At 36.8% G+C, this 23,306-nt stretch overlaps 1 protein-coding gene across 2 annotated transcripts; it reads left to right on the top strand.

The window, feature by feature from the left end:
• The first annotated feature begins 5,008 nt into the window (after positions 1–5,008).
• Positions 5,009–22,490, top strand: LOC121379288 (ionotropic receptor 25a-like). 2 transcript variants are annotated; one of them, XM_041507834.1, is made up of 10 exons: positions 5,009–5,452; positions 6,298–7,408; positions 8,904–9,056; positions 9,806–9,910; positions 12,647–12,739; positions 13,501–13,692; positions 15,236–15,560; positions 16,268–16,826; positions 18,102–18,292; positions 20,944–22,490. In XM_041507834.1, exons 2-10 carry the CDS (start codon positions 7,292–7,294, stop codon positions 21,135–21,137), a joined length of 1,929 nt encoding a protein of 642 aa, XP_041363768.1. In that variant the 5' UTR covers positions 5,009–5,452; positions 6,298–7,291; the 3' UTR covers positions 21,138–22,490. The 2 variants fall into 2 exon arrangements, with proteins under 2 accessions (XP_041363768.1, XP_041363769.1); XM_041507835.1 differs by lacking the exon at positions 5,009–5,452 and having other exon boundaries at positions 6,006–7,408.
• Positions 22,491–23,306: the final 816 nt, after the last annotated feature.

The following is a 23,306-nucleotide window of genomic DNA, read 5'->3' as shown; positions in this document are numbered from 1 at the left end:
ACAGGCTGGTAGTAGGTACTGGGTTCGGATCACAGTCGAGGCATGGGATTTTTTAATCCAGCTACGACTCCAAAACCTGAAGTGAGTGATCCGCAATGGCTCAATGGGTAGGTGTAACCCTTGCACCGACCCGTGATCCATAAAATGGTTCAACAAAGGCCCCTGGTTTGTGCTATCCTGCCTGTGGGAAGCACAAATAAAAGATCCCTTGTCTGCTAACGGAAACAGTAGCCCATCATGTAGTGGCGACAGCGGGTTTCTCTCTCAACATCTGTGTGGTCCTTTAACAAATGTCTGACGCCCATATAACCGTAAAATAAACATGTGTTGAGGGTGCGTCGTTAAATGCAAAACATTTCTTTCTTATTTTGTATTGAAAATATCCTGGACTACTTTCTGAAAAAGACTGATTTCACTTTGAAAGTCAAGGGTTTCCTCCTATAAACACATTTACAATTTTTTTTTTTTTTTTTTTTGTCTTGTAAAAGTTGTCTCGTTAAAAAACGCTCTGCCGGAAACATTTAAAATGGTAGCAAACTTTTTAAGATGGGAGACTGAAGACAATCTTTTTAAGACTGGAGGACTTCGCTAAACTGTATAAAATGTCACTTTAAGTAATTGTTTGGTTAAATGCCGACGACCACTGTTGTATGACCGATTATAGGTGATCGTTTTAAAAGGTCATAGTAACAACCTCTGCTAGAAGGATGTCGCTTGTCACGCGACATGACGGACTCAGCTGGCTTGCTAGGGAATATATAATCAATTGTACGTTCATTATATAAAGCAATTGTCGTCATTCTTATACAACTTTCAGAGGTGTTGTGCAAGCAAACGTATCTCATTAACCGGATACTCCTCTCTGTCTGTCTGTCTGTCGGTCTGTCTGTCTGTTAGTCTGCGTCTCTCTCTCTTCTCTAGCTCTCTCGCTCTCTCTCCTCTCTATCTCATCGCTCTCTCGTCTTATATATAGATAGACGAGAGGCGTCTTAGCGTATATATTTGTATATATATATATATGTATATAGATAGATATAGCTAATATATATAGATCATATATACGATATGATATATATAATATATATATATATATATATATATATATATATATATACAGATTTATATATATAGATATAGCTATATATAAGATATATATATTAATTTTTATATATATATATAATAAGATATATATTATAATATATGATATATATATATAATATACTCTATATATATATATATGATATGTATATTAACTTGTATATATAGTATATAATATATTATATATAGTATATAGTATATATATACAATATATTTATATATAATATATATATAAAACCAATCAATCGTTTGTTATCTATATAAAACATAGGATCAATTGAGAGACGTGGGACAGGTTAATATTAGGGTTCTGTGAATCTCAAATTCCCTATCGAATTGAATTTCGAATCTCTTGGAAGAACTGAATAATCAAGTGTCTTATCGGGTGCAGTTCGCGAAGGAATATTCAGCCCAGGAAGGGGTATAGAAACAAGTTATAAATACACCCTGCATCGGGTGAACCTACGGAGGTTAACATGACTTGGATTTAGATTTAGAAAGAAAGAAAGAAAGAAAGAAATGTTTTATTTAACGACGCACTCAACACATTTTATTTACGGTTATATGGCGTGAGACATATGCTTAAGGACCACATATATTCTGAGAGGAAACCCGCTGTCGCCACTACATGGGCTACTCTTTCCAATTAGCAGCAAGAGATCTTTATTTGCGCTTCCCACAGGCAGGATAGCACAAACCATAGCCTTTGTTGAACCAGTTATGGATCACTGGTCAGTGCAAGTGGTTTACACCTACCCATTGAGCCTTGCGGATCACTCACTCAGAGTTTGGAGTCGGTATCTGGATTAAAAATCCCATGCCTCGTCTGGGATCCAAACCCAGTACCTACCAGCCTGTAGACCAATGGCGCAAGGCTCAATGGGTAGGTGTAATGGGAAGGTGTGGGAAGCGCAAATAAAAGATCCTTTACTGCCTGTCGTAGAAGAGTAGCCTATGTGGCGACAGCGGGTTTCCTCTAAAAAACAGTGTCAGAATGACCATATGTTTGACGTCCAATAGCCGATGATAAGATAAAAAATCAATGTGCTCTAGTGGCGTCGTTAAATAAAACAAACTTTACTTTACTGTCTGTCTATGTCTGTCCGTCTCTATGTTTCTCTCTCTCTACCTCCCTCCCTCTTTCTCCCTAATGTGCAATGCATTTAGCTTTGATTATAACACAACTGTTAATATATTTTAGGCATACCATGGAACACACGTGGATACATAAACATGTTTCGTTCTTCCTGTTTATATTCTTCCCGACTTCCTGCGCTTCGTTCAACGTGACGTTCGGTAAGTATCTCCTATAATATGTTCTCATCATTTATTCATTTCAACTTATTTTCGTGCTTATATCCAATTAATGTTCAAGCACGCTGTCCTGGGCACACACCTCAGCTTACAGTGGGTTAGTTGTTAGTTGGTTAGTGAGAGAGAAGAGGGTCTAGTGGCCTTACACTTACCCATTGAGCCCTTAAGAACTCGCTATGGGTTGGAGCCGGTACCGGGCTGCGAACCCCATACTTACCAGCCTGTAGTCCAAGGCTTAACCACTGCGCCACCGAGGTCGGTATGTTCTCATCATAATAAATTATCATTCTCAAAACATTGTGACACCTTGCAAACAAAATATGAGATAACTAATCACAAAGAGCGCGTTACAAAATACACTGGATTATGTTACGTCGTAAGAGATAGTTCATTCTTAAATGTTTATTGTATTGGTGTCTGTAATATATGGTTAATGTCTTGGTACATTCTAAAGCGATGCATTGTTAAATTTGGGAGCGGTATTTATCTCAGTCGATTGCATGCTCGCTTGAGGTGCTTGCGTCGCAGGATCGAACCACCTCAGTGGATCCATTCAACTGATTGATGTTTTTTTCTTGTTCCACCCAGTGCACCACGACTGGTCAAAGACCTGTGGTAGGTGTTTTCCTGTCTGTGCATATATACAAGAGCTCTTGCTGCGTTAGGAAACATGTAGCTGGATTCCTCGTGTGACTAAGTGTCAGAATTACCAAATGTTTGACATCTAATAGCCGATAATTAATTAATGAATGTGCTCTAGTTGTGCCGTTAAACAAAACTGATAAATATTCGAACATTGAAAAGAATATTAATTTTATTTAATGACTCCTCAGTACAACGTAATCTGCGGCTAATTGGTACATTTGGGACAACACACATTAGTGGTGGTGGTCGTCGTGAGTAGTAACCAGGGCTGTATAAGGCTATGGCCTACTTTCCGTGACCTTGACCTACTTTCCGGTGACCTAGTCACTAAGGGCCGGTGAACTACTGACCTGGCTTCGTCCAACTGACAGTAAGTCACCGGCCCTGATTGGCTCAATCTGATTAAAATTAGCTCTACTAGTCTGCCAATAGATCTAACAGCATTGCGTGGACTTTCATGTCCAGATGACATTTCATCTATAAATGACAATTTAAATATCGACCAATTACACTTCGCCTTTTATAGCGTTATTCGGGAGCATACAAATTCTAAAAATATCGGGCGAGACTATTTATGCGATAGGCGAACTTGTTGGTCTATTTCAACATTAAGAAACAGGAGGAAAAGTGCAGTAATAAACTATGGATTGTATACTAGTATAAACAGATTTTATGGCTATACCATCACGTTTTTTGTTTGTTTTTGTCTTGAAACGAATTTTATATAACATTTTACATTGAAATTAGTTTCCGGCGTACTTCGTAATTCACCCGAATCATTTCGTATACCTTCGGCATAATCCCGAATGTTTTCAAATTCTTTTCAAATCACTGTCATGATTTTGCAAGTAAGGTTTTGATTGGTCGAATGAAAGTTCAAGCTGGACATGAGCTCCAACGGGGTTCTGTTAGATCCACAGATAATAATAATTAACCAGTGGAGCTAATTTTAATTAGATTGTCAGTGGCTGGGTCACTGGAAAGTAGGTCAAGGTCACGGAAAGTAGGTCATGACCGTATACAAGCCTGGTTACTACTGTGGTGGTGGTGGTTTGTGTGTGTGTGTGTGTGTGTGTGTGTAAGGGGGCACCTACACTGTCTATAAGTCGTGTTATGGGGCGTCAGGTGATTGTGGGGGAGGGGGCGTGATCTACCATGCACCCAGCTATGCTAGTGATTTGCTGTCTGAACCATGGCTATTTTGATACTTTGTATAAAATAAGAGATGAGATGAAACCCGATGCCTACACTACTATCGAAAACCAGCAGATATTTCATATGCACTTTGGAATAGAGAGGACATCTACACACATTGGTCTTTGGCGTACTAGTTAAGTTGTGGGACAATGTAAGCATCTAGCGCAAGGCTAAACAGGGATTCTTTCTAATACTATTTTTCAGTTGTTCTTCAGCCAAATACTGTGAATGCTACATTGGACAATCAAATTCCATTCAAACTTCCTGGTCATGTACATATTGTTGAAGACACCGATGCCATATTTCTGTTGAACAAAGGTAACGTAGGCTAATGGTTTTTAATTACCGAAATATATATATATATATATATATATATATATATATATATATATATATATATATATATATATATATATATTTATACGGTGTTTGGTTTTTTTAGTAGATGAAAATAAGCCAAATACACATACTATGCAAATGACCTCGTGCGTTTAAGACTTTATAGTTTAAATGTGCGGCTTCAAAGTGTTGGGAATATAAATACTGTATAATTAGTTCAGACATTTATATAGGAGAGACTTAAAGCTGTAAATTCTAGAATATTTTTAATATTAAGCATTCAGAATACAAGTATATCATGACCTTTTATTTTCTTGCTTTGATGAGTCATTCTTTTAGTTTCCTTAAAATAGACCTTACCTACAGTATAGGTCACATTCGAATGGAGTTTTGATGAAATGCCACTGCTGAATTCCCATTTGAAAATGTGAAATGAAAATACCTTTCTGTATTGATATATGTAAACGGGAGTTGACTGGAGGGATTCCTAGAACAAATAACCAGGGGTATATGCAGATGGAATATTTCTAGGTAAAAGATGGAATTTTCTAGCATCAATTGATGGAAATCTGCGCCACCATGTACCTTTTCGGTTCTTTTTATCCAACAGATTTTAAAAACACCAGTAACTGGGTGTTTGTGATAGACATGCGCGGACAACCTTGCCCATCCGACTTTCCCTTCGGTATTATTGGATATTTCACGGTGAACGCTCAGTTGTGTTCGAGTGTTAACAGTACCAGACACATGAACATACGGACGTACTCGTTCGACTACAGACGATTTGTTCACAAGTTGATTCTACATTCCAATCAGGAGGAGGAATCAGTGACAGTGATGTATGATGAAACAGGACAAGGTACGGAGATTTGTTTCGGTGTTAGGGGCTGAACAAGGGGATATTGTGGGATCGAAAGTGATACATGAGGCCCTTCGAAAGGAATATTTGCTTAACGAATCCTCAGAAAAATCTTAAACTACGAGAGAGAGAGAGAGAGAGAGAGAGAGAGAGAGAGAGAGAGAGAGAGAGAGAGAGAGAGAGAGAGAGAGAGAGAGAGAGAGAGAGACAGACCAGACAGACAGACAGACAGAGAGACAGACAGATAAAGAGACAGACAGAGAGAGAGACAGAAAGGGAGAGAGAGAGAGAGAGAGAGAGAGAGAGAGAGAGAGAGAGAGAGAGAGAGAGAGAGAGAGAGAGAGAGAGAGAGAGAGAGAGAGATTCACACAGAGAGAAAGAAAAAAGAAAAAGGGAGAGATAAAGGTGCGACACACAAGGGAGAGAAAGGGAGGGAGAGAGAGGAGAGAGAGAGAGAGAGAGAGAGAGAGAGAGAGAGAGAGAGAGAGAGACAGACAGACAGACAGAGGGAAAGAGAGGGAGAGAGTGTATGTGAGAGATAGTGGCGACAGCGGGTTTCCTCTCATAGATCTGTATGATCCTTAACCATATGTCTGACGCCATATAACCTGTAAATAAATGTTTTGAGTGCGCCGTTAAATAAAACAGTTCCTTCCTTCCCTCCTTCCTTCCCAGCCCTAGTACAAGTTGTTTCTTTTGTCCTACCGTATAACACACCTGCCAATTCCTACAAGCGTTTATTGTGGGCTTAGTCTGACCATTTCGAAGTGTTAGGAACACCGCATCTACTTAATACAAGTACTTTCTTGTCGTTATCAGTATAATTTTTTTTTTAATCCCTCCAGAATACCAGCAACACCACGATATGGCCTTTGCCAGCAACATGTTCTTCCAGATAGACATATCGCTGGAGAATTGCACCGCCAAACACATACTGAAGACCATCGCTTCCAAGACGGAAGTGAAGTACATCATGCTCATAGCCTCTTCCCAATGTGTGGAAGACATCTTGAATCAGGTTTTCTTCCTATGCATCCATAACTCAAGATTCATTTCTGTTTTCGAAAATAAGGCAAACATTGGGCCGAATTTACAAAGCCTGTTTAGGATCACCTAACCCCTTCTGTTTTCTAAGATGAGAGCAAACAGTGAGCTACAGTGAAACCTGCACAAATAGTATTTTCTGTTGAATAGCCAACTTTCGTAATAGGCACATTTCAAATGTTGTGTTGTGTCCTTAACGCCAAAGAAACTAAATTTCTGGTCTCTGGTCAGCGCACGCGTCGATTCTGAGCCTTGCGCCTCAATTTTTAAAATTGTTTTTTTTTAACTTCCCGCGGTATGACGTCAATTTTTGCCGGGCTTTTCTTGCTATGACGTGAAACCGCATTTGGAGCAAAATGCCATCGCGCATGAAATTAGACGAGCATTCTGATTTCAATAAAAAATATGCCCCTTATTTCGGTGTCAAATATACTCACCTTTTCTGTGCAACCCGTGCTTACAAAAAGAAAAAGAAAAAAAGAAAAAAGAAAAAAGGAGAAAAAAAAAGAAGAAAAAAAAAAAGAAAGAAAGAAAAAAAAGAGCCGCATCGCCGCATCAGTTCTGGAACTTTAACCTAACCAGAGACCGACTTTGTTTTTGCCTAATCCAAGTTTTAAGACTTTACGCGAGTTTCATACTATAAAGAATATTCAGGTGCATTTCAAGTTTCATGTATTATAAAATACATCTGTATAGATGCATTAAAGCTGTACATATTTATCATTCAACTAACTGAATAGATATGATACCTCATATTACTTTTTAAATTTTATTTCCGAGGCTAAACAGCTGGATATGGTCCTGGGTCGCTATTATTGGATCGTTTTAACCACAGATTCCAAAGTGCCGCGCTGTCATGGCTGTGCTAAATACAGTGCTATCTACATCAGAGATAACAACGCTACAACACAGGTCAGTTTGAGGAGACTTTACAAAGGACGGCATCGCAAGTTGTTTAATCAGCGGTTCTTACAACCCAAGGAAAAGAAAACAAATGTTTTATTAACAAAACCATAGGACATCGATAAAATATCATCTGGCATATTTAATGGTGTAGGGATGAGAAGGTTACTGGTCACAAAGCTTTTTTGTACAATAGCTGAAAAGGTCCTTTTAGATACTATGTTTAACACATGCAGGGGAATTACATAATTGTATTTGATATAATTTATTACTAATGACACACTAGCTGAAAAAGGAAAAACATATAGATCAACTCACAGGATTCGACCTCATGATATTTGTTTTCATTGAATTATATGCCTTCCTAGATTCAAAAATACCAGTTCGCTGGCATTTAATACGAATATTCGTGTATTTCTTTTAAAGAGACAGATCTTAGTTTTTAAACACTAAGGCATATTTTTCACTATTGAAGCCGTTTACGATCAAACATCACTTATATTGTATTGCTTAGATTATCCATTTCCGTACAACCGGAGTATTTCTGGTCATCCTGGTGTTTCTAACACCAAAAAATTAATTTTTTTCATACTTTTAAAAACGCACATGCGTCTGAGACGTAATGGTTATGGAGTCGCGTTTTTGTCTATTTTAAAGATATTTCAACGTCACAGACTCTTGTTTCACTCGGTTGTATTAAAATTTGTTACAGCTTTGTACATTAACCAAACTTAGCGTCCATTTTTATGGATTGAAACTAGGGTTTAGGTGAAAAATATGCCTAAATGTTTAAAAACTAAGGTCTGTGCCCTATCTGTACTGCACATGTCACACTCTATAATCGTCATACCAGTATGTATTCTTTGCTCGTTATGCAAGTGTTTATTACTTCGTTGTCGGGGTTGAATATAGGATTTGACCAAAGGGCTTATGCTAAAACTTAATAGTTCCCTGATCCTAGAATTGTGTATTTCTACTCAAGTAAGATTCTCGAACAAAATAGGAGAGGAATGGCCCCGACTCCTCTAGATAGTGGGCCGATTTAGCAAACATATTCAGCAGGATTCGACCTTAGTGGTACCTGGGGTGTCTTGATTACCTATTTGTGGCTCGGGCTACCAAATATCTAAACCCAGTAGTCCGCCAGGCTACTAGATTTTTTTTTTTGCATATCCAGTTACTCTGCAATCAAGAAGACGCTGAAACACCTAAAAAACAAAACTCACCTAAAACAACATGTTTAAATAAAAATAAATGATTCTGCTTTTTTAATTAAAAAAAAAAATCTACCAATTTCTACTGAGGGCTACCAGATTTTATAACCAGGTAGCTCGATGGGCTACCACTGAAACAAAGTTAAAGTAAAGTCCTGTGTAATTGTGCATATATAACTTTTTAATCTGTAGCATTCTAAATATTGTTCCTATTTGACAAGGTATTATGTCCTTCTTTCTTTCTGTTTTGTACGTGAATAATAATGAGTATATTTATGTGGTTTGTTTAGGATAGCCGCTATCGGCCACTACTACAAAGGTTGGTCGATTTCACCAATGCAGCAATTTCAGAATTGACTTCCCAAAAAGACACCAAAGTGCTCTGTGATTGTCAGAAGAACTGCGAATCATGCTTCAGAGCAATTCGCGATGTCGTTAAGAAGGTAATGAACCATCTTTATAGTATGAAAAAGCCCCTAATTAAAATATAAACTAAATAAAGACGCATTTTATGTATTATTTAAAAAAATAAGGATAATTAATTGTTTCCCTTTTATAGAATGTACACTTTTGTAATATTTGATGCATTGTATTATTTTTATGTTTTTCATTCTGGGTTCGAATTTTAGGAAATTTTAATTATTAGTATGTGTATTCTACGATATTTTGTATTCTAGGATCGTATTCTATAATGTTTTGTATTCTAGGATTGTATTCTAGGACATTCTGTATTCCAGGACATTTTTTGTTGAAGGATTGGTATTCAACGCAATTTTGTATTCTAGGATTTGATTTCTAGAAGGTTTTGTATTGTAATATGAAAAGACCCGCGTATTATCACTTTGACGGTGAGATAATTTTGATGGTCTCAAACTCAGAAATTTAAACCAATCGATGATCATTATATATATTGTATGCATTCAATTTTGCATGTAAGATAGTGGTGAAAGATGCCTGCAATTTGTTGGAACGGGGCGGTTATTAATTCGTCTTTCTAATAGGAGAGACATTCTGGCCACTTCAGCTTTAGAGGGGATGTGGGCGGTGATCTCACTTTCAATGCCTACGGTAACTCATTCATCTTTCTCATCTATCACCCTCTGCCTACCATTCTCATTATCTTAATATTAAAAAAATCTGTCCAATATAGACCAATATAGCTTTACCCGTTGATTGCTTGATTATATTTCAGTTATCTGGCTCACAATCTGGGATCTATGTACAAGGGTACACCAGTCAACAATATCCGCTGTCATTCGATATCGTCCGCTATGATTATGACGGGAGCCTCATGAAGGTATCGGTTACCTGTTTTCATGTGCATTAACTTAATGGTTTTTTAAAATTATTATTTTAAGTGTTTTTTATTTTCAGTTTTGGTCACATTTTCACACAGTATATATATATATATATGTTTATACATACATACACAGATCAAAATTAATATAATATAAAATAAAACAACAAACCTCTTGCCAACACGTCATTGAACCTCACTCAGTACCAAACACTCAAAATTTCTTATACATGTATATATGGCAATAAATACTTGTATACTGTCAGTGGTGGATGACGTAGAGATATTTATTCAAACAACTTGTGGTATACACTCCATCTTTTAATAAATTCATTATATTTGATTTTATTGGAATACATTTTTTTTTTCTAATATATAATAACAATGTATATGAATTTTTTATATTTTAATATCTAGTGATTTCTTCAGAAATTTTGAACTATATATAAATTGCTTTGTCAAAAGAGCAATAATGCCAATTATGATATTGTTCTTTGAGTGGCCAAGAAGAAAACTGGCACAAGAGAAGATAACTATAATGTCTGCAGCTTCTTTTATCCATTGCTCGACTTGTTTAAATAAATTTTGGACGTGTACACAATCAAAAAATAAATGTGTATACGTTTCAATATACGCATTACAGAAGCTACACTTTGGGCTGCTTATCACTCTAATATTATACAGAAACTTGTTTGTAGGGAGAATTCTTTGGATTATTCTATATTGGAACCATCTTAATTTGGTATCCTTAGATATATTGAACACATTGCTGTTGATACTTTTCCACCAATTGTATTCTTGTTCAAAATGTAATTCTCTTTCCCATTTACATATATTTTTTGGTGGAGAAAAAGACGACTTTATATAGCTGTTATATACATGTGTTGACCCCTGTTTGTTTTGTATTATGGTATTTATATACTTAGGCCAAAATAGAAAGTCAGCTGAAAGTGGTTTAGTGGATAACAATGGCCATGTATGTAATATTGCAGCCTTTAGCCCTTCAAATGTAGTAAATGGTGGATGAAAGCCATAAAATTCACAAAATCCATCATATTTAAATAAGTTGCCATCTGGGTCATACATATCATGCACGTTTGTTATACCTATTATATTCCAATTCTGGTAATGAACACTTTTGTTACCAATTTTAATTAGGGAGGTGGTTCGGAACTTACATCATTTTCGTTAAGTTCCACTTTCTTTTTGAATAATGCTAGTATATTGAATACCTATTTCCAGAACATATTTGTAAATTTTTTCCCACACAGTTTATGGTAATCATCTCCTATATTAGTAAATAAAATATTTTTGTTTGGGAGGTGACATCTAAGGATATGATACCATTTTTAAACCACCATTTTCTATATCCTGCATTAGCGAATTCCGAGAAATTCTATCTATGGAACTTTTCCAAATATATGAATAAAGGATCTTGTTGATTGTTTTTATTATGCCATTATCTGAATTGGTGATACTGAGAATAAGGTGAACAAGTTTAGATAGAGCCAAGGATTTGACAACGGTAATTCTACCCAGCATAGTAAGATGACGTTTAGACCAAGTATTCAGTAACATTGAAATCTCTTCAATTTTGTCAGTATAATTTCATTGTACAGTTTGATTTGACTGGACACTAAATTTAATTCCAAAGAAGGTAAAATTCTTTTGTGACCATTTTAAGTTTTTATCTTTACATAGATTATGAGTATTATTTGAATTTGATCTGATCCAAATAGCAATACTTTTTTCAATATTTGGTTTCAATCCTGAGCATTAACTTAATGTTGATAATGATATTGAATTATATATAATTAATTTTACGTGGTACAATTTTAGGTTGAATACTTTGCATGGCGAAACAATCATTCAGTACAATTTCATATTGGAGAATGCAATGGGGAAAAATATTGACGTCATACATCACAAGTTTAGATTGGACATGGAGATGGTGAAGAAATTATGTCAAAATTGTATTACAATTTCAGGTTGGACACTGTGATGGTGAAACAGTAATGATGCCATACTATTACATTACTCTTTCGGGTTGGACACAGGGATGGCGAAACAGTAATGACGTCATAATATTATACAACACTTTCAGGTTGGACACTGGGATGGTTACACAGTAATGACGTTATAATATTACACGACACTTTCAGGTTGGACACTGGGATGGTGAAACTAATGACGTCATAACATTATACGACTCTTTCAGGTTGGACACTGGAATGGTGGAACAGTAATGACGTCACAATATTACACGACACTTTCAGGTTGGACACTGGGATGGTGAAACAGTAATGACGTCACAATATTACAAGACACTTTCAGGTTGGACACTGGGATGGTGAAACAGTAATGACGTCATAATATTACATTACACTTTCAGGTTGGACACTGGGATGGTTACACAGTAATTACGTTATAATATTACACGACACTTTCAGGTTGGACACTGGGATGGTGAAAGAGTAATGACGTCATAATATTATATGACACTTTCAGGATGGACACTGGGATGGTGACAATAATGACGTTATAATATTACACGACACTTTCAGGTTGGACACTAGGATGGTAAAACAGTAATGACGTCATAATATTACATTACACTTTCAGGATGGACACTGGGATGGTGACAATAATGACGTCATAATATTGCACGACACTTTCAGGTTGGACACTGGGATGGTGACACAATAATGCCATCATAATATTACATTACAATTTCAGGTTGGACATTGGAATGGTGAAACGATAGACAAGAACTCCAGTCTCTACCCAGACAACTCGACAGCAATAGTCCTCAGAGTGGTTTCACTTGTCGTAAGTCATCCAGTTAACAGGCCTATTTAGTAGAAGATGTGGAAAATGAACTGGAAACAAGGAAGAAGCTGCAACTTCAGAAAGAGACCCCCCCCCCCCCCCCCACACACACAGCTTCCTTGAGCGTCACTATTAAGAGTTTGCGCCCTATGCTAATTATAGACAGCCTTCTTTGAAGATATGTTAGTTCACATTTTAGGACAATCCTCGTGTAATGTTTTCATTCCGTAGCCCGAAACAAATTAGAGAGGTAGTTAAACTATGAGGGCACTTGTAGAGCGGATCTTTGGCAGCTGAAGTAAAGGGTGTTTCACATACAATTGACCCCATGGTTCCAAACATCCCCGTTAGCAATAGATCTGAGACCTTATTCACAAAGCTCTCACGAAACGAGTGCCTCTGATTCTTCTGTTGGGGGGGGGGGGGGGGGGGGGGCGAGACGTAGCCCAGTGGTACAGCGCTCGCTCGATGCGTGGTGGGTGTGAGATATATCGCCGTCAGTGGCCCCATTGCGCTATTTCTTGTTCCAGCCAGTACACCACGACTGGTATATCAAAGCCCGTGGTCTTGCTGTTAATCGAAAAGAGTAGGTCATGAAGTGGCAACAGCGGGTTTCCTCTCTCAATATCCGTACGGTCCTTAACCATATGTCTGACGCCATATAATCGTAAATAAAATGTGTTGAGTGCGTCGTTATATAAAACATTTATTTCTTTTTTCTGCCTTGTCTATGAATATATTTGTGTCGATTTGTTTTGCAGGAGCCGCCATTTGTTTTTCGAAACACTACTGGAGGGCAACTCAGTTACTATGGTTACAGTATAGACGCCATACGAGAGATCGCCAAAAGTATCGGTTTCACATTCACCGTAAAAGAATGCGATGAGAAATTTTACGGATACGCCGGCAGTGACGGACAATGGAATGGATGTATTGGGAACATACTGAGAGGGGTAAGTTTAATGCTAATCTTAACGTTGGTGTGACTGTACTGATCAGTGCTTTTATAGGAAGGAAGGGAGGAAATGCTTTATTTCACGACGCACTCAACACATTTATTTACGGTTATATGGCGTCAGACATATGGTTAAGTACCAAACAGATATTGAGAGAGGACACCCGATGTCACCACTTCATGGGCTACTCTTTTCGAGTAGCAGTAAGATATCTTTTATTTGCACCATCCCACAGACAGGGTGGTACATACCACGGCCTTTGATATACCAGTCGTGGTGCACTGGCTGGAACGAGAAAGAGCACAATGGGCCCACCGACGGGGATCGATCCCACACCGACCACTGCGCTACGTCTCGCCCCCGTGCTTCTATAGTGTCCAGACAACTAACTTGGTGGAAACACAGAAGCAATTTTTGACAAAATGTGATATTTGTAATGTACTGGATATGAAGACGTCACTGAATATGATGACGTCATCAGTTAATAATGTGACGGCGTATACATTGAAACTAAAAAAAAATTAAAGTTTGTTTTGTTTAACGACACCACTAGAACACATTGATTTATTAATAATCGGCTATTGGATATCAAACATTTGGTAATTTTGACATACAGTCTTAGACAGGAAACCTGTTACATTTTTTTTTTCATTAGTAGCAAGGGATATTTTATATACACCATCCCACAGACAGGATAAAACTAATTAAATGGACATTCCTGAGTTTGCTGCACGTTTTAAGATGTTATCGACTAACAGACACTTTTTAACGATATTAATTACATATCAAATATATTTTTCTGTATAAAATTTTAGTGGCTGTATATTAAACGTGTTTCTGGTCGTTCTAATATTTGTACTAGGTTAAATTTCATTTTATTTCCTAAAATTATTTGAAGACAAAATCCATTTAGGGCTTCTTACAAATATTAAAACGACCAGAAACACATTGAATATGCAGACACTGATATTCTAAACAAGAACATATATTTATTATGTAAGTTTAATTCGTAGAAATATTTTATTAGTCGAAAACATCTTACAATGCAGCAAACTCGGGAATGTCCTTTTAAATGCACATTCTAACATGATAGTTTGTTTGCCAGAACACTATACCTTGCAGTTCGGTACCCACAATTGTTCTTCGTGTTTTTTGCAACTTCGGAAGGTGTCACTGATGATTTAGTGGGTGCAGACTTGGCGCACCCATTGGGTTTACCCCATCCCAACCAGTACTCCACAATTGGCATTTCAAAGGCCACAGCATGCGCTGCACTGCCTATAGGTAATTGTACGTATAAAAAATGCCTTGCTGCTAACGGGAAAATCAAGCAGATTTTCTCTGAAGACTATATCCGACGCCATATAACCGTAAATAAAATGTGTTGAGTGTATCGTTAAATAAACCATTTCCTTCCTGAAGACTGTATGTCTGACTTACCAAATTGTTGATATCCAGTAGTCGATGATAAATTAATGATTGTGCTCTAGTGGTGTCGTTAAACAAAACAAACTAGAACTTTAACTTTCCACTGATTCAGGAGGCTGACATCATAGTGGCAGCGCTCACAGTAACGGCTGAGCGAGAAAAGGTGGTCGACTTCACTCTTCCGTACTACGACTTCGCGGGCATCCAGATCTTGATGAAGAAGCCCAACCGCGACATCAGCCTCTTCTACTTCGCCGACGTCTTCACGCCCATAGCGTGGCTCTGTCTCGGCGTCGTCGTCGTCGTGACGAGCATTCTGCTGCTGCTGTTTGACAGGTTTACGCCCATGTCGGAAGATGCCGACGATTATGAACGAGGTCAGTCGTTTGACCTCAAGGAAAGCATCTGGTATGTCGTGGGTTCGCTAACCATGTCAGGTAAGTCAAGATATGTTTTTAGATGTCAGGTCCATAATTATCGGGGGTGGCGTTGGGGGTGGGTGTGGGCAATCTGTAGTCTCCCAGAAATATGTTGAACTGAATATAGCTATGTGATGAATAACCTATACGAAAGTAGCCCAGTTTGCAAGGAAACGTATTTCTAAAGATTGGTTCAGGTTTAACTTTGATTATGTTCCAAGTATTAGGTTTGAAGATTCCATCTGGATTAAATCCCGATTCTATAGACTGTATTACTTCCAGATATTTGACTTGTTTTGTTTTTTTTAAAACATTTTGCACACTGTTCTTGATGTGGATGTGGATTTGAAACATTTGATCTTATATTTATTTTCTCAAAGGCAATGATAGGTATTGTTCTGTCTGTAACATAACTGCATATAAAAAAACTAATATTTTGTCGTTTAGTTTGTGTTATATTCATTTTGACAGCTTTGTACAGAGATACGATTTTGAAAATTATAATGTTTTTTGTCGCTCCACGAAGCGATCTTAGCCTTAAGATCACCGTAACTGCACAGCTAACATATGCACTTAAGGTGATCTTAGCGCTAAGATCGCTTCGTGGAACAGGGCCCTGGATCGCTTCGTAATACAGGGCTTTGATTTACACAGGTATTGACTTACAGTCAGACTACTACATTCCCCCTTCAGTTTATGTTGTCATCGTCTTGCCTTCCCTGCAGGTGGTGGAGACCCTCCTCGCAGCATCCCGGCTCGAATCCTCGTGGCGGGGTTCTGGTTCTTCTCCATCGTCATCATGTCGACGTTCACCGCCAACCTGGCAGCTTTCCTCACCGTCTCCAGAATGGGCGCGTCCATCTCAAGCCTCAACGAGCTCGCCTCGCAGTCTGACGTCAGGTTCTCCGTCGTCAAGGAAACCTCCATCATGAACTACTTCAAGCGGATGGCCGCCATTGAGGATAACTTCTACACCATCTGGAAGGACATGTCCCTGGGAGTGTACGGCGACGCCAAGAGTCTGGCGGTGTGGGACTACCCGCTCGGGGACAAGTACGTCAACATCTGGAAGAGCATCAACGCCACCGGCTTCATGAACAGCACCGAGGACGCCATGGTTAGACTTGCTCAAGGCAATTTCGCGTATTTCACGGATTCGCCCGTGGTGAAGTATCTGACCTCCAGAGACTGTGACCTCACCGCTGTGGGCGATGTGTTCAGTATAAGACCGTATGCGTTCGCCTTGAAGAATAAATCTACGTGGACTAAGAAAATTTCCGCAGCGTTAGTGTTTCTAGTTTTCTTATTGATTGGATATATTAATATTTAAAATATTTTTGTTCTTTTGTATATCATGGACTCCCCCCGAAAAAAAACACCCCACAAAAACCCCCAACTCCCCCCCAAAAAACCCCCAAACAAACCCCACCAAACAAGCAACAACAAACAAACAAACAAACAAACAACAACAACAAACACACACACAAAAATCCCCAAGAAACGTGTTTGTGAGTGCACGTGTATTGTATTTGTGTGTGTATTGTGTGTGTGTGTGTGCGCGCGTGCGCGTGCATGCGTCTAGAATGTAGTGTAGATGCATGAGTGAGTGTTTGTTTTAATAGCTTTTATTATCAGGTTTAATGTGGAAATTGTTGTTTCTCATTTGTTTAACCATTAACATTGTATAAGACGTTAACAGAAGTTAATATATTTTTAAGACCTTAATTCCATAAATGGTGATCTTTCAATCATTGAAAAACATTCATGAGTGCGCGTCATATCAGCTGTATGTATTCCAATGAGGTCTGTCCTGTGCTACTTTTGACTTTGTAAAATAGTCAAGGAGTGGCAGTCCTCTTTGTGGCGGTCATGTGATGTATTGTCCAGTAAAGGATACCACCGGAAGTGGCTGTCCTCATTTAGACGAGGAACTAGATAAGAGTAAATGAATGCATGAATGTTTAACGACACCCCAGCACGAAACACACATCTGCTACTGGATATCAAACACGAACTAGATTGAAATTAATGGAATCCGCCTCTATTTGCCAAAATATCTTTTTGACTCTGTCTTATGCAGAGATACGGTCTTGATCACGGATAACGGTTTTGTCGTTCAGAATCCAAATGGGTGAATTAATGCACTGATGTGTGGATAAATTAATGAATGAGAGTAGAATTACCATGGGTCAATAGATGAAAACAGAAACAAGAACAGTGAACAATTGAATTAAAAACGAAAAAAAATCTGAAAGAACAAATGAGAGAATAAGATCAATATATACTAAACAACAAAAGAAAATTTCAATCTTCTTATATTTCACGATAAAATTAAATCTGTACATGGACTGTGAAAATAGGCCTAAAATGGTAACAAAATATTAATAATCTAACAGACGCGATTAGATACTCAGAGATTCACACTCAGTAATTTTAAATAAATTAAAGAAACTGTATTAATATTCAACAATCTTTCGCTGTTCAGTATATTTTATAATAATTATCTTCTTCTCCAACCACGCCTACAAATCAGAACAATTATATTTCTTTATTATTCAGGATACTGAAACTTCAAAAGGAGAGGATTTTAGAAGAGCTGAAGATGAAATGGTGGACGAAGGGGGCGGTTAAGTGTTCGGACAGTGTCTCTGACCGGGGCCTGGATCTCAAGTCGCTGGCCGGGAGTTTCATTGTGGTCGCCGTCGGGATCTCGTCTGGCCTTTTGATGCTCGTTCTAGAGTTTATATGGAGTAAGTTTAGGTTTCATTGTGGTCGGCGTCGGGATCTCGTCTGGCCTTTTGATGCTCATTCTAGAGTTTATATGGAGTAAGTTTAAGTTTCATTGTGGTCGCCGTCGGGATCTCGTCTGGCCTTTTGATGCTAATTCTGGATTTTATATGGAGTAAGTTTAGGTTTCATTGTGGTCGCCGTTGGTATCTCGTCTGGCCTTTTGATGCTAGTTCAGGATTTTATATGGAGTAAGTTTAGGTTTAATTGTGGTCGCCGTCGGGATCTCGTCTGGGATCTTGATGCTCGTTCTAGAGTTTATATGGAGTAAGTTTAGGTTTCATTGTGGTCGCCGTCGGTATCTCGTCTGGCGTTTTGATGCTAGTTCTGGAGTTTATATGGAGTAAGTTTAGGTTTCATTGTGGTCGCCGTCGGTATCTCGTCTGGATCTTGATGCTCGTTCTAGAGTTTATATGGAGTACGTTTAGGTTTCATTGTGGTCGCCGTCAGTATCTCGTCTGGCGTTTTGATGCTAGTTCTGGAGTTTATATGGAGTAAGTTTAGGTTTCATTGTGGTCGCCGTCGGTATCTCGTCTGGGATCTTGATGCTCGTTCTAGAGTTTATATGGAGTAAGTTTAGGTTTCTTTGTGGTCGCCGTCGGTATCTCGTCTGGGATCTTGATGATCGTTCTAGAGTTTATATGGAGTAAGTTTAGGTTTCATTGTGGTCTCCGTCGGTATCTCGTCTGGCGTTTTGATGCTAGTTCTAGAGTTTATATGGAATAAATTTAGGTTTCTTTGTGGTCGCCGTCGGTATCTCGTCTGGGATCTTGATGCTCGTTCTAGAGTTTATATGGAGTAATTTCAGATTAAAGAGACTAAAGTAGTGTCGGAAATAGAATAAAACTGATTTTCGTCAATTATTTCTTCCATATTAAACTGACAAGTAAATATTTTGTAAATACCTATTTAATGATACTCTACCTAATTTAGCATTTACTTATTTGGGCTCTCATTGATGTACAAGGTGGCGTTTAAATAATAAAAATATCGTAAACAGGAGATTTGTGACCTTTATTGGAACAGACTATAACACATGTTGACGGATATGTGTCAATTTCATTTACCCTTAAAGAAACTTTTAATTTAAAATTGCAAGATGACTGATTATTTTGAATTGCAGCATAAATTATTAATTTTGACCAGCATATTTAGTAAATATAAATTCAATATAAATACAGTAGAAATTTACACAATCTTGCAACCACTTAAAGGTGATATATCAGAAGTTATATGTGAAGCATCTGTTTGTGATGAAGATTCTCCAATAAAAATGTATTTTCTACTAGTAGATAAAATCATTTCCTATAATCATAATTATGGGCATATAGTTAAAGGTGTAGTCTTTAAATGTTAAAGCAAAATTTAATAAAAACATGATTTGCAATAGCTGCCATTATGCAACTTTGAGATAGCACCTTTAATACCGGAAAATAGATCACAAACTCAAAATGGTTCTTGACAGTTTTGCTCAAAAGTTACTTATAAATGTCTACAAATATTTTGTTTTGGAGAGGAATAGGGGTAAACCATCATCAGAAACAGTCTCACATATTGTAACAGCAATGAAATTGACATATGTTGACCAAACTTTGTTATAGTCTGTTCCAATAAAGTGCATAAATCACCTGTTTGCTGACTTATTTCTTTTAATTTCAAGAGTAAACACCACCTTCTACATCAATGAGAGCCAAAACAAGTAAATGCTAAATTAGGTAGACTATAATTAAATAGATATTTACAAAATATTTACTTGTTTGTTTAATATGTAAGAAATAATCGACGAAAATCATTTTTATTCTATTTCCGACAGCACTATAGTCCGACTTTGCTGCTATTGTATACTCCGCACAAATGTGTTTGCTAACTTAAAGTTTGTTTTCACAAATTATAATTTCGACTGTATGTCAAATTATAATTATACATCATCCACACTTCACTGTTTCAAAGCTTCCCAAAAATATGTCGATCACATTGCAACTGTGATTAAACAATATCATGTAGATCTTTATTTTATTTCATTTGATTGGGGTGGGGGTGGGATATAACATGTTTCAGAGCCTTTTTAACTACTAAAAAGATATATTAAATACATTTTCTTGTTTAGAATGTCTGTGTACTGAATATGTTTCTGATCGTCCAATCAACAAAATGTATTTAACATATGAATGTAATTGTAGTCATTAAAAAGACTGTCAGTCAATACAATATTAATAGTGGTGGTAAACACAGGACAGTCGTCATAGATGTCAGTTAGAACGTAAAATATAACCACTAAATGTTTTATAAATAACCTTTAAAACCCCCCACACAAAAGTGCTAAATACATTTTCATGTAAACAAAATATAGCAATAACCTTAAAGCAATATTAAGGTAAGGATATTAAAATTTTAATCTTACCATAATATTGTTTTAAGATTTTTTATTTTAATTTTTTGTTGTTCTTGACTATCGAAATTCTTGTATGTTTTCGTTTCTTCTTCCCTGTAAATGAGAGCTGTCACATATAAACAGTTACACAATATATTTCCCGCCAAATTATTCTTTTATTTATTGCATTCTGTTTTTAAAAACCCTAAAACCCCAACCTATAATAGTTATTTCTATTTGCAGACACTTTTCGACGAGGTAAGCCCTGCTCCACCCTACAAGTTTCGGTTGAAAAGGAAGGAACAACGGCAAGTTTAAAAACGGAGAGTTTCAGAGAACAATCTACAAACGACAGGACAGATTACGTCATTAATAATAAAGACCAATCAAAGACACAGTACACCGTATATGGGGACGAAGTAGATACCTTGTATTGATTGGCCAATGGTTTTACCATGTGACCAATGGGTGGAGTCACTTTTTTTGTGTAATATTTCCAAAACAATGCATAATTTCATAACTGTTGTGAACGCTTGCTAAAAGCATGGTATGCCTTGAACTTTTTTGTGTAAAGATGCAATTTTGTCGCAAATGCAAAGTAGCTATAGTTCTCTACTAATTGAACCATATTTGTGCCAAATTATCGTGGTTGAGAAATATTGCAGTTTTTTTACTGGCACTTATGTTGTAAGACCTAAAAACGTGGGTTTCCGGAAATCTGAACCTACATAGAAAAAAAGGGCTGACCTTACTTTTATTTGATGTACATTTTTATTCGTTTAAAAAACAAAATAAAGAAATAAAATGTAGATGAAAAGAGTACGTCCAGAGGTCGAAATTCCTGGCATATATTCCGTTCGGTAAGCTACACATTCTACCGGTCCGAATAAAAACCTACCAGACCAAATTAGATCACAAATATAAATAAAGATCACAAATATTCATAGCCGGTCTGTCGGGATGGCAGGCAAACATATCTGACGGTTCGTGGTAATGCTGACCGGCAAAAACCGCTCGGGATGGCAGTATTTCGATCCCTGACCTACATACAATTTTATTGTGACCCGTAGGGGTGAATGTAGTAAACAAAAGCCCACCTACCCCTACTTCATCTTTTCTGGCACGTTCCCTGAAACACACAATTGTTTAGACGTGCTATCCCGAGCTTGTGATATTAACAGACTATAAACCTTAATATGTTTATTTCACAGTAGTTGGCCCACAAAATGATCCATGGGAATAGTGCCTGAATTAATATTTAACGCCCCCACCCCTGCAACAAAATAAAGAAGAAGCAATTTGTGATCTGAATGATATATTTTTAAATTGAAATTGCAATAAAATACATGTCCGTTCTTGTTCTATTTTGGGAGTAGTTTGGCACAGGCATGTTTGTGATATATTATTGATATGGTTAAATTATGGTTAAATGTTTAGTTTTAATGACACCATGAATTGTACATGTTGTTAAAAAAATTGGTTTAATTCTTAAGCAAATAACAATGCAGGAACATCATAAACATATGACACAGTGTTACAATATTTCTCATGTGGATTGGTTGCCTTCGAAGGTATTAAATAAAACATATCATATTTAATTTTCACAAAGGTGCTTCCTTCATAACTGATTTTGTAAATCACTAGCGGAAATTCATCAGATAAAAATACAGTGTGTATATATTTTGAAAACATTAAGGCGTTTTAAATAATCTTAACAAATCGTTGTAGTGCCATATTTAATGACATTCAACCATTGATCAGGTTTTTAATAATGTTGAAAATACCAAAGAGGTAATAACACAAAAACACACACACATATATATATATATATATATATATATATATATATATATATATATATATATATATATATATATATATATATATATATATATATATATATATATATATATATATATATATGTATGTATATGTATATGTATATCTATATCTATATCTATATATATTATATATATATATATATATATATATATATATATATATATATATATATATATATATATATATATATATATATATATATCAATTCTGGGGCGTAGCGACAGAGGAAAAAACGCCGGGACAAACCCAGACTTGTGAAATAAATATCAGTGTCATGGGAAAAATACAATAAATCTGGGGAAATTCCAGACGAGGCAAGCGCCTCGTCTGCCTCATGCTGGCTATGCCATTAGCTGGATAACGTAAACTTGAATAAATTCAAAACATTTGGTGTGATTATTGAAATATATCTTTTATTTTGTCTACGGTAGATATCTAATATGATGATAATAGATTACAGACACGTGTTTTGCAAAGTGTTGAACTGTTCTAAAACCCAACTAATAGGTGATAGGTTTTGTGATTGATATGTTTTATGTAAATAGTTTCGAGTGCCTTGTGTTTATGCAGACGGAGCAGAAACAAAACAGAAACTTGTGTATCGTTCGCCCGTGGTTTGATTTATTGCACTCCAAACATAAACAGAATAGTTATCTTTTAATCACAATCTCGTTAATTCACTTTAGTTCACTCAAAAGTGTTTCCGTTTAATCAGTTGCGAATTTGAACCCGTGTGTTTTTATAATTACACATAACACAAATGT

The sequence above is a fragment of the Gigantopelta aegis genome, chromosome 8 (assembly GCF_016097555.1).
Source record: "Gigantopelta aegis isolate Gae_Host chromosome 8, Gae_host_genome, whole genome shotgun sequence".
Classification (NCBI taxonomy): Eukaryota; Metazoa; Mollusca; class Gastropoda; order Neomphalida; family Peltospiridae; genus Gigantopelta; species Gigantopelta aegis.
Note: the sequence above shows the minus strand (reverse complement) of the source record. Positions and strands in the feature narration are given on the sequence as shown.

What these genes read in the sequence shown, in the direction of transcription:
- LOC121379288 (XM_041507834.1), top strand. Translation starts at nt 7,292, where the DNA reads ATGGTCCTGGGTCGCTATTATTGGATCGTTTTAACCACAGATTCCAAA. An exon ending in ATGACGGGAGCCTCATGAAG is followed by an intron (nt 9,911 to 12,646) that starts GTATCGGTTACC and finishes TTACAATTTCAG; the next exon opens with GTTGGACATTGGAATGGTGA. An exon ending in ACTAAGAAAATTTCCGCAGC is followed by an intron (nt 16,827 to 18,101) that starts GTTAGTGTTTCT and finishes TTTATTATTCAG; the next exon opens with GATACTGAAACTTCAAAAGG.